Source organism: Littorina saxatilis, unplaced genomic scaffold (assembly GCF_037325665.1).
Source record: "Littorina saxatilis isolate snail1 unplaced genomic scaffold, US_GU_Lsax_2.0 scaffold_597, whole genome shotgun sequence".
Lineage (NCBI taxonomy): Eukaryota > Metazoa > Mollusca > Gastropoda > Littorinimorpha > Littorinidae > Littorina > Littorina saxatilis.
The window spans coordinates 28,164-40,460 of record NW_027129580.1 but is presented as its reverse complement, the minus strand read 5'-3'; the positions used below and the strand labels follow the sequence as shown (position 1 = coordinate 40,460).

Here is a 12,297-nt window from a genome sequence, read left to right as displayed (position 1 = left end):
AGTAGGTAAGCTCTTTCCTTTTTGGTCATTAGTTTGACAGGAATTTCGTTGTAGTTGCTGACTTTTCGTCTGTTTGGACTTGTAAATTTCCAGTAACTTATTGCTTGGCCACCATTTTTGTGGGTCAGCATGGCTGACAGTGATAAACATGGCAAGGCTTATGTCATGGATCAACCAGACCATTGGTAATTGTTGTTGTTTCGGACTAAGCATGTAATACCGCTATGTCCGTTACTTATTCTGCCCCAAATGAACATGTGTTTTGGGGGCAGTTGAGCATGTCTTTGACTTTTTTTCTTCTTGCTTTCCCTCTTTTAGGCATCGGAGCATGGCTCTGGTGTCTATACTGCTCAGCTCTTTATTTCCAGAGTTCCGCAGTTTGGGAGAGAAGAATTGCAGCGTCCCACGCTGCCTGCCGGTGGTGTTTTCCCTCCCTTCATTGGGTGACGCTCGCTTTTTGGCGTCGTTGATGGCGTCGGCGACGATTTCCGGGGAGGATCTCCTTGCTTCTTTGTCTTCTGCCTCCGTGGTTGACACTGCGGTAAGTCGAACTGGTCCACCGGCCCTCGTGAGGCTGCCGGACTTTCCCTGCTGGGAAACAGTTCTTTGGCGCGGGATCACAACCCGCAAATTTCTGTTCTGAACTCCCCTATTGTCACGTAGAGGGCATAGGTGTTTTCAGAGCAAGGGCGGCTTCCGTTTCCGGTAGTCGCGCTTCCGGGTTTTCCCGGAAGCGGAAGTCCTCCATCTCATGTACACGCAGAGGTCTTGACTGGAGTTGACCGCGGACTGGCCTACGGGCGCTCGGGCTTCCGGCCCCAGTCCACTTCTGTTCTGACCTCACCTTTGCCCCGTCGCGGGCATTGGCGTTTTCAGAGCAAGGGCGGTAGCCGTTTCCGGCGCTGCCCTTCCGGTTTACAGGAAGCATAGGTCCTCCATTGCAAGTACACGTTGTGGTCTTTACTGGAGTTGACCGCGGACTGGCCTACGGGCGTTCGGGCTTCCGGCCCCAGTCCATGCAACCTTTACTTCCGCATTGTGCGGCTTTGTCTGTTGCGTTTTCCGGCTCTGTCTGGATACACTGTTCCTCTTCCTGACGCTTCCTCTCGGATGTCAGTGAGTGAGGAACAGCGGCTGGCCTATGGGCATTCAGGCTTTCAGCCTCGGCCGGGACAGTCGTCACTTCACCTGTTGGGTGTTGCGGCTACTGCCTATTCAGTTCTGGTGGCTTCGGATGTTACCTCCTCTTACTCTTACCCTCTTACGGGAGGGGTTGAGACAGGACGGTTTCCGGGTGGACGGGTTTCCGGTTTCCGGTCATCCCGTTCATTAGTCTTCCACTGGCAACTGTGACTTAGGTCCGTGTCCGTTCGCTTGGCTATTCTGATGTACAGTCTTTAGCCAGCAATCAGGCATGTTCTGGATTTCCGTCGAAGCTCTTGGCTGCTCTCGAAGCTGCGACGGAGGTTACTTCCAGATACTTTCCGGAGGGTACATCGGCTTCGGCGGCTTCCGCTTTGGTTGCTCAGTCGACGATGTCGGACTTTCGTTCCGCGAAGGAGGAGGATTCCTACTTCCGGTTCGAGAGTCACCTTTGGCGTGTACCACCTTTCGTAGGTTTTGGCTAGACCATCTCCTCCCGGAAGTGGTATCCCTAATGTTCCGGTTCTGCTGCTCGTTCCTCATGGTTCAGTTCCGGAACACGCTCAGCCTTGGCTGGCTTCGGCTACACAGGCTTCGACTTTTGTTCCTTCTTGTCATAAGAAGTTCACTTTGCCGAAGCCGGGCGGAACTTGTTGGCGTCCTTTGCTCCTCTGCGTACACCTTTCCGGTGACGCAGGAACTTCTTCCTCTGCTGGTGAAGCAGGTTTTAGAGGGACTTGGGTGTTGCGTTCCCGTTCTTCGAAGGAATTTGGACGTCAGCTTTTGGAACTTGCCTCTTTCTCGGAGATGATCGTCAGAGCGCTCTCTCGCTCTCTCTCGGAGTCACTGAATCCTTTCACACTTACTGTGGATCAGGACGCTGATGACATCTCTACTCTTTTGGTCAGCCCTTGCTAGGGTGAATGAAGAGCAAATGAGGCTGTCCTCCCTTCACTACGCTTATACAGTCATGTGTCGGAGGGACGTGTTTTCTCTCGCATTCTCAGTTTACTGAGCAGACTAAGAGAGATACCTTGAGAGCGTTTGCCCGTGGTAGAGGGATCTCTTTTGGACATCTGGTGTTTGATACCAGAATGAAGGAGATCCAGTTGGTTTAAGCGTGTTTATTCAAATTCTCATACACACGTTTCAAACAATAACAACATTAAGAACGTTAACAAGCAGATTGCTTATCCAGTTGAACAGAGATCAGCAGTTCTCCGACTTCTCTCTGCAAGGGTTGAAGCAGAGCTGGCCTCCTCAGGAGAAGCAGGCTCAGGCCTCTGGCCAAGCTAAACCTGCAACCATTAGGCTGTCTCTGACTGGTTCTCGAGTTTCGAGGAAAAGATCAGTGTCGGGCAGGGGGAGGGGCAGCTCTAGCAGCAAGCCTTACCCCCAATGAAGTGCTCCCGATCTCACACCCCCCCCTCCGCCCTCCACTTTCGTGATGGCGGGGGTCCCCTCCCTGCACTTTCTCATTGGATGGTCTCTGTACACAGCCAATGGATGGTGGGAGTGGTGAGGTCGGGCGTCTTCAATCGATCTAACGGATGCATATTTTCACATTTTTATGCATCAGTCCGATCTTAACACAGCGAACAAGGTCTATCAGCTCGAGCACCCGCCGAGGTCTCTTCTGGTTGGATCTAGGGCTGGCCTTCGGGCATAATGGCTTCCGGCCTCAGTCAGTGTAACAGTCGTTTCAGCCACGGGCTGCTTTTTCTGTCGCACTTCCAGTTTTAACCGGAGAGGTTGTTCCTCTCACCGACGGTCAAGGAGGTACGTCAGGTTTTTTTTTTAACAACGGCAGACCTAAGGGCATCTAGGCTTTTAGCCTCAGCCTGCGCAACAGCCATTCCACCTGTTGGTGGTGGTGGTTGCTTCCTCTGTTCTTGTGGCTTCGAATTTCGACTATTCTTTCCTTATTTCTCTTCCTATGCAGGAGATAAGGCAGGACGATTTCCGTTTGGGTGGGGTTTCTGTCTTCACGTTACCCCATTCACCCTTTTTTGCCACAAGCATCTGGACTTTGGTCCTTGTTTGTCTTTTGCCGAGTCGGACTCTGTCTTTCTCTAGCGAGCGGACGCGTTCTGGTGTTTCGTCCAAACTTAAGCTGCGCTTGAGTTGGCCTCGGAGGTAACATACACTCTCGTACAGATTTTCCTGAGGGGGCATTGTCTTTGGCAATGTATGTTTGAGGAGTCATCCTTTGTGGCTTACCACCTCTCTCAGGTTTGGCTAGTCCTCTCCTTCGGGCAGAGGGTTAGCTAATGTTCCGGTTTCTTTGCTGTGGGCTCATAGCCCAGCATCTCATTTGGCAACCGAAACTTTCGTTTCGTACTTTTACCTGCGTACTGTGGGTACTTCGGTACAATGGCTGTCCTACGGGCATCACGGCTCTCAGCCTTGGCCTGTGCAATAGTCTCCTGTCTGTCGCTGTTTGAATATGGCGTTTTCGGTTCCCGTGACTTCGGATTTCGACTCTTTCTTTCTTCACCTTCATCCTGGATGGGGTGAGTCAGGACGACTTCCGTTTAGGTCGGGTTTCTTTTTACAGTCACCCTTCTACCACAGGCAACTTTGACTACGGCGTTTGCGCGTTTTTGGTTTTTCGCCCAAACTCAGGAAGGCTCTTGATTTGGCCGCGAAGGCTGAACTGCGGACACTATGGCTTTTAGCCATTTTGTTCATGGTCACCGGTCACACCAGGCTTCGGCCACTGTGACTTCCGCACTTCCGGTTGCTTACGCACAATCGTAAGTCGCTACTTCCTCGTACTATCTCTCTCTGCTTTCGCAGGGACTGGTAGAGGTTAACTGGCGACCATCTCTTTGAGGGCAGCTAGACTGCTGGTTACGGCACCCTTCTCAAGCATGCTTTATGGGTGACGATGTCAAAGATAGCAGTCAAGTCTCTTTCTTTGGCGTTTTTTCTGTTACTTCCCAGGAGTACTATGTTTCTTGTCTTGGTTAGACTTGTACTCTAACGCAGGGAAGCAGTACAGCGTGCATTGGAGGGTGAGCGTTTCTTCACGTTCTTGGAATTTTAGGAAGGTTTTTTTGCTCTTTTTTGAGCTTTTCCCATCGAGTTGGACTCTGGTATCTTGTACTCAGGTGTCTCTCTCGCTCATTGTGTGGAGATCGGTCACTCTTCTCTTGAGCTGACTTTTATCTCACAGGCCTTTTCGGTCTTCACTCCATCCCAAGGTTTGCATACTTTGGCATGATTGTCTTACGGTCACCTCGAGGGTTTGTCCTACTCAGCACTGAGTGGACAACGTTATGCACGGATCGTTCCAGGGCATTGGCATTTCCTTCCACTAGAAAGGAGATTGGAAGAAGTGCTGGGCACAGCTTACTGGCTCTCTGAAGTTGTCTTTCGCAACTTTTGCCTGCTCGCTGTCTCTCAGGATGGTTCTGGGGTCCTTTCCTGCCTTGTTGGCAGTGGGCCAGTTCCTGGTAAGGGTTTTGGAGTGGGTTAGATTTTTCTTTCCCACCGGGCCCTTCCTGACTTGTTGGCAGCGGGCCAGTTTATGGCAAGGATTTGAGTGAGTTGGATTTTTCTTTCCCACCGCCTTGTTGTAGCAATCTGCTATAATTATGTGATTCGGAGTAAGAATATGTAATTTATTCAAAAATGTTATAAGTAAATGTTCATTTGATTAATATACTTACCCGAATCACATAGTGAATCCCCTCCCGCCAACCCCCCTTATGGTTTTTTAGTTTTCTTTAAAGCCGTATGATATTGACCACGTGTTGAGTAACGGTAGTGACGTAGCATACACCAATGGGAGGTAACTCCCCGGGTGTATGGTCATTACCATGGCTACGTTTACACGTTTGTGGTGGGGTTGCTTCCCTTTAAAATTGTTTAAGACGGGTAGCCTTTTCAGACCTTAGCATCCTAGACTGCGTCAATGCTACATATGTGATTCGGGTAAGTATATTAATCAAATGAAAATTTACTTATAAAATTTTCGATAATAAAACATTAACAGCTATTGTGTTTTCAGCGTAGCAATAGGGCCCGATATTTAGACGAGACAAGTATAATGCCGACGAGTCGAAGACGAGTCGCATTATACTTGTTCGAGTCTAAATATCGGACCCTATTGCTACGATGAAAACACAATAGCGTTTATATAGCTATTCTGACATTAAATTCTGTGTTAAAATCATGTTTTTGTCGGCAACAAGTACCAGAATGGTCCATGTCGTTGATTGCAGACGACGGTTCCCTTTCCGCATGAAGCCACGGAAATAACCGAACATTGAAAAACCCACGGACATGTATTACGGAGAAAACTCGAGATAACCGGATGCTTAGCATTACGTCAATATGTTAGGAATCATATGACGTCATGACGTATCATGCTTGCCTACGTAGATTGTATGTTCGAAAGTCTGACTTCTGTTGGGAATTCGCGTGGTGAAGACTGCGGTAAATCTGTAGATGATAAGAGAACAAGGATTGTCTCAGAAGAAACGACGAAATGTTTCAGACCGGTAACTTCATTTCAACATTGCACTATACAATGGACGTTCTATGTGACAGGAGAGTTTGCTGATTTTGTGTTAAACATTGGAGAGATCGTCTGCTAGAATCAGAGATAGGTCTCTTCAGATTGCAGCTTCTGGAAATGTGCAAGGTTTGTTGCCTGTTAAAGAACTGGATTTTACACGTAATGTATGTCATGTAGTCTACAGTAAGCAACAACAAAAACACACACAAAGCAAATGGCATCGTCTGTTGACTAGTCACAGGAACAAACCTGGCGAGGTATGCGTGTACTTTATACACGTGGAAGAAACCGGAACCATGCGTCTTTGTTTTTGCCGATATCGTTTGGATATCGGCAAAAATGGCCGACTTTCGTAGCGTTATGCTTTGATGATCGGAAAAGGGATGTGTGAGACCATCCAATCACAGCCCCCGAATTCCCCCACGTGTCCATCAGAATAGCTATATTCTTCTATAGCGCTGTTCACCGCCAGATAACAGTCTCATAATGATGATCAAAATATTGTTTCCAGGACAACGGGTTAGTTGAATCTGTATTCAAAATATAGAAGCGTCAAAGCTATTGGACATTCGACCGGCCTGGGGTCAGAACAATGTATATGATTAAGAAAAAGTATGCGTAAATGACCGAAGACTGAGGCCAGGGAACAACTTTGTTATCACAGTATTTGTTGGGTGCAAATCCTAATACAGTTTTGTAATTGGCTTACTTTACTGAAAATTAGAATTATGAATACCTATAAATCACAACACAAGTGTGTGTGTGTGTGTATGTGTGTTTATATATTATATGGCTAGTATTTCAATGATGACCCAGCAGATGAACATTTTGCGGACAATCAAGCCTCCAACATCAGCCAGTATTTGGTACAAGAAATTCACAATTAGCACCATTACTAGATGATAGCAGATCATTTCATTTTGAAGCTTTCTTTTGCAATGTTAATTGTTTTGGGAGAGCTGATTAGGAGTGCTGGGATGATGCATTCTGAGCATAAGTCTCACTTTAAAAGTTATACTTAATGTTGTAAACTTATTTGGATTTGCCTGCTATGGCCGTCGACAGTTGGTTGACTTGTCCCTGTCGTCACATTGAAAATCAAATTAATCAGAATGTGACTGTTGGGAAGGTAGTTGCTTGTAAAAATGCTTGACCTGGAAGGAGATGATTCTTGTTTTGGTTTATTATGAAATTGTTCAGTTCTAATTATCCCCAATTTTATTTTTTCAGGTTGTTCCAGGAAAAGAAATTAACAAGGTAATTGTTTTGCATTTTATACTCTTCTTTCTGTAAAAAAAAAAAAAGAAAAAAAAATGCTCATGGAAACAAAATTATACTGACAACTAGTACTAAACTTCTGTGTTTCACACACATTGTAGTGGATTATTATGCAAAGAACAGAGGCTTTGTTTAATTTTGAAGGACAGTGAATGGCATAGTGGTAAGCAGAAATTGAAGTGTCTTTATTTTTACCAAGGCTCGCTTTGATACAGTATGTTTGATCTGCTACTGTTTTGGATGTTTTCTTTTTGTTTGAATCAGAGTTTAGTCTCTTTTTAGAACTTCGAGACTTTGAACAGCCCCAATGAAATCGGGGACAAGTTTATTGCCATAATGATAGTGTCCATGCTTTTGTTTCAGAGAAGCAATGAAGAAATATTTACGTGATCGAGGAGACCAAGTACTTGTGATACTACATGCCAAAGTCGCTCAGAAATCCTACGGCAATGAAAAAAGGTGAGCTGCCCCTATTCAGGACTAATTGATAAGATAGAAGAATAGATACTGACACTAATTAAGAAGATAAAAGCACAGATGGCTATGATGACACTAGTACAACTGTGCAAGCATGCATAGTTGTCTTAGGTCAGTCAGGCATTGCTTGCTTTTGTGTGTGATGCTTTGCTCTTGTGATTTTTTTGTAAAAAAAATGTTGTTGCTCGTGTGTTGTTTTGTTGTTGTTCTTCTTGTTGTTTTTTCTGCTCTTGTGAGTTGAATTTTTGCGGTTACTCCTTGGATCAGTTTAATCTTAAAGCATTCCATGCAGTAGCATTTAATCCAGGTTGACATCATCAAGTGATATCTTCCTTTTACAAAATCTGAGCAATTGGAATTATTCTGTGCCAAATGTTAGAGGGTATTGAAGATAACCTTTTTACTCCATGCGTCAAGGTGTTTTCGTGTGTGCATATCTTCAATTCAAATCACTTCATTCACTTTATTCCATGATTGGAATTGTAGCCCGAATCACAGAAAACTCCATATTAATCAGCTACTAAAATCTGTGGTCTTTTATTTGTAGGTTTTTCTGTCCACCCCCCGTGTATCTACCCGTTTGGCAAATCTGTGATCTTTTGTTTGTAGGTTTTTCTGTCCACCCCCGTGTATCTACCTGTTTGGCAACGGGTGGAAGAGGAAGCGGGAGCAGATGGAGGAGGAGGGGGCCACGGAGCAGGACACTCAGGTGTGTGCGTTCATGGGCATCGGCAACTCGGACCAGGAGATGGTGCAGCTCAACCTGGAGGGCAAGGTGTGTGTGTGTGTGTGTGTGTGTGTGTGTGTGTGTGTGTTGGGTTTTTGTGTGTGTATGTGATGTTGCAGTTAAATCTGGAGGGAAAGGTGAGAGAGAGTGTGTGTTGGTGGGTGGGCGTTGTGTTGTTGTGTATGTGTGCATGTTGGTGTGTGTATGTGTGCATGTTGGTGTGTGTATGTGTGCATGTTGGTGTGTGTGTGTGTGTGCATGTTGGTGTGTGTGTGTGTGCATGTTTGTGTGTGTCAGTGTGTAAAAAGGTTATGGAAGAGAAAGGTGTGTTGCAATAGGGAAAAGCTCATGTTTGTCTTGAAAGGAATGTCGTGTTCTATTGGTGGGAATTAAAAGGGGGTTCCACTGTAATGGAACATGACGAAGGGGAGTTGTAAAAGCATTTGCTTTTCTTGTCTTCCTAATCTTATGTTGCTAGCCCAACTACATCAACACAGTCCACTGATAGAACATTCGCATTTTGCAGAACTACTGCGCAGCAAAGACGTTGTATATTTCTGACTCCGACAAGCGGAAGCACTTCATGCTGTCGGTGAAGATGTTTTACGGAAGGGGACAGGACATTGGAATCTTCCACAGCAAACGCATCAAGGTCATCTCTAAACCTTCCAAGAAGAAACAGTCCTTGAAGAATGCAGATTGTGAGTATCTGTCTTGTCTGTCTGCGTGTGCTGCATTTATGTCGGTGATGTTTGGGCAACGTCAAACCAGGTGTATGGGGATGGAGATAAAATCCTTAATTTAGATATCACAGAATAAAGGGAAGACAGCGTGTTCTTCAGTGTTTTCAGGTGTTGTTGGTTGTCGGATGTGATCCTCATGGGAACTCTTTCCCTTTGTGGATCTTCTTCTTCTGCATTTGTGGGCTGAAACTCCCACGTACACTCGTGTTTTTGCACGAGTGGAATTTTACGTGTATGACTGTTTTTACCCTGCCATTTAGGCAGCCATACGCCGCTTTCGGAGGAAGCATGCTGGGTATGTTTGTGTTTCTATAACCCACCGAACTCTGACATGGATTACAGGATCTTTTCCGTGCGCACTTGGTCTTGTGCTTGCGTGTACACACGAAGGGGGATAAGCCACTAGCAGGTCTGCACATAAGTTGACCTGGGAGATCGGAAAAATCTCCACACTTAACCCACCAGGCGGCCGCAGCCGGGATTCGAACCCTCGACCTTCCGATTAAGAGGCCGACGTCTTACCACCCCGCCACAGCGCCCGTCTATTTTTTTTTTTTTTTCTGGATCTAATTTAAGTTATGCCTGACATTTTGTTCCAAGGAAAATTCTTGTATGTTTACCTTTAATCATGCTTTAACAGCTGGCAATAAGAACAAGGTCATTATGAAACGAAAGAGATAATGATCACTACGGAAGTTTGAAATACAATAGCCTTTTAAAGGCCAACATAGGAACGCGGCAGATGTAGCTCTAGTTTCTCATGCTGGCAATGCTAAATTTAGCTGTGTGGCCTTCTTCTATAACAAGGCTTGGTCTCCTGGAGACAGATGTTTGCCAATGTTCTTACTGTTGTGTGTTTGTCTCTGCAGTGTGCATATAAAGTCGCAGCGAACACCATGGAAGATTTAAATACGATAGCCTTTTAAAGGCCAACATCGGAACGTGCTTGCATTGCTAAATTTAGCTGTGTGGCCTTCTATCATAACAAGGCTTGGTCTCCTGGAGACCCTTCGTGGTTGAAAACGACGTTAAACACAAAATAAAGTAAAGTAAAGAAAGTCTCCTGGAGACGGTTGTTTGCCTTCGAGCAAAACTTCTTAAACTGTTCTAAGCGCTCTAAATGCATACGACATATATGTAATAGAGTAAATTAGAGTTATTCGGATAATTAGAGGATAAAAGCCGGTTCATTTCAATGCTTGTTATTCTCTCAGGTGCCAGGAGAATGGTTGGGAATAACTCTCACTTACTCTATTACACATGTCGTCTGCATTGAGAGCGCTTACTTCCCTTTGATTATCAGACCTCGAAACATGGCTCTGCCTCATTTGTTAAAGATTCTTACTGTTGTGTGTTTGTGTGTGCAGTGTGCATCGCCTCGGGCACCAAGGTGGCGCTGTTCAACCGACTGCGGTCACAGACGGTCAGCACTCGCTACCTCCACGTGGAGAACAACAACTTCCACGCCAGCTCCACGCAGTGGGGAGCATTCACCATCCACTTGTGTATGTATTTATCACTGAAAGGGTTGTGGGAAACGGGGAAAGCAATTTATGCTAAAAGACAGAAACGCTGCTTGCGCAAAGATAGACACATTTCGAAGTCGTCATTGAATTTTGGCGCAACTCATTCTAGGCAGCTTTTCAGCTGAAGGCTCATATGCCTATTTGAATGAAAATTGCGACAGAAATCAAGTTCTTCAGAATGGCCAGTTCTACGATTTGTTTTTGGTGTCGGCCAACAGAATTTCTTTTCGTGGAGATCAGAAGTCGGATGTGAAGTTTTGCAACCGAAAATAAAAAGAAAACATAGTTTGTAGCGTTTCTTAATCACTCCAACATCTCTGTTATTAAGCTTATTGGCCTTATTTTTTTCTGTCATTGTATAATTTGTTTAGGAGTTTATGCGTGCATGAATAATACCTACACCAAGACAAATACCAAGTTATGCTGCATGACGAAATATATTCTTCTTGTACAGTAAAACCTGAGTCTAGCGGACCCTTGTTGTAACGGCCACCTGCTACATACGGACAGTTTATCATGGAACGAACACGATTTCAACAATAACTAACCTTTAACGGACGGACACCTGCCACTTACGGACGCGGACACGATTTTTCGGACCGTAGGAAGTGTAAACACTGTCACAAACGGACACTACGTACATGAAAACGCAACTTCGAAAAGACGAAAACAATACATGGCGGCTCTTGCTCCTCGAACTATCGCGAGATGAAAAAAAAATTAAATCTCGCGCACGATAGAATCCGCGGCGACTTCCTTAGGAGTCGGGAAGACGCAAATCCTGTGTATCGTCAAGGATAATGACCCAAAACGCGACTTACGACCGAGCTTTTTGGGATGATTTACGACTTTTGCGCATATTTCGAGCAGACAAAAGCACAACATGGCGGCTCTCGCTCCTCCAACTATCGCGAGAAGAAATAAAAATGAAATCTCGCGCGCGCGAGATCCTGATACATCCGGTTTTTTTCTGCATGCTATCTTGTTACGACGACTGTCTTGTTGACAAACGAAGATTCGCGAAAGAAAAAAGAAAAGCGGCGACTCTTGAGTAGAGAGCTAATAAAGTAATCGCTAATCGAGCGAAGTGGCAATCCGCGGCGACTTCCTTGGGAGTCGGGAATACAAAAATCCTGTGTGTCGTCAAGGATAATGACTCGGTGTTATCTAGATGGTGAGAAGGATAGCGAAGCGAAAGTACGCAAAGAGAGGAGCCTGTACGAAGACCTCAACGATCGTGGTCAAGTTTAGCGATGCAAGGCGACGAATCATTCATATGAGCGGAAAGATGATTCGGGAGAAAAGTCGTTATGCTTTCTATCGAGTTAGGACATTCGGATTTTACTGGTTGCGCCACAATGTCAAATGGGCTTCACTCAGCGGGGAGCGAGTATTACGCCATGAGTAAATTTTCTTTGAAATTTGAGTTCAAGTTGTTATGCTGTAATGTGTTAGGGTGTGTGTGTGTGTGTGTGTGTGTGTGTGTGTGTGTGTGTGTGTGTGTGTGTGTGTGTGTGTGTGTGTGTGTGTGTGTGTGTGTGTGTGTGTGTGTGTGTGTGTGTGTGTGTGTGTGTGTGTGTGTGTGTGTGTGTGTGTGTGTGTGTGTGTGTGTGTGTGTGTGTGTGTGTGTGTGTGTGTGTGTGTGTGTGTGTGTGTGTGTGTGTGTGTGTGTGTGTGTGTGTGTGTGTGTGTGTGTGTGTGTGTGTGTGTGTGTGTGTGTGTGTGTGTGTGTGTGTGTGTGTGTGTGTGTGTGTGTGTGTGTGTGTGTGTGTGTGTGTGTGTGTGTGTGTGTGTGTGTGTGTGTGTGTGTGTGTGTGTGTGTGTGTGTGTGTGTGTGTGTGTGTGTGTGTGTGTGTGTGTGTGTGTGTGTGTGTGTGT

General features: G+C 45.6%; 1 protein-coding gene across 1 annotated transcript in view; it reads left to right on the top strand.

Annotated features, from left to right (window-relative positions):
- The window catches only part of LOC138957814 (recombining binding protein suppressor of hairless-like), a gene marked incomplete at its 3' end in the record, with an annotated part of 32,970 nt that extends 22,572 nt beyond the window's left edge, over positions 1 to 10,398 (top strand). Inside the window, exons 4-8 of the mRNA XM_070328868.1 lie at positions 6,899 to 6,925; positions 7,310 to 7,405; positions 8,033 to 8,198; positions 8,677 to 8,851; positions 10,261 to 10,398. Of these exons, the coding sequence (XP_070184969.1) occupies positions 6,899 to 6,925; positions 7,310 to 7,405; positions 8,033 to 8,198; positions 8,677 to 8,851; positions 10,261 to 10,398 (602 nt within the window). The remainder of the gene's footprint in view (positions 1 to 6,898; positions 6,926 to 7,309; positions 7,406 to 8,032; positions 8,199 to 8,676; positions 8,852 to 10,260) is intronic.
- Positions 10,399 to 12,297: the final 1,899 nt, after the last annotated feature.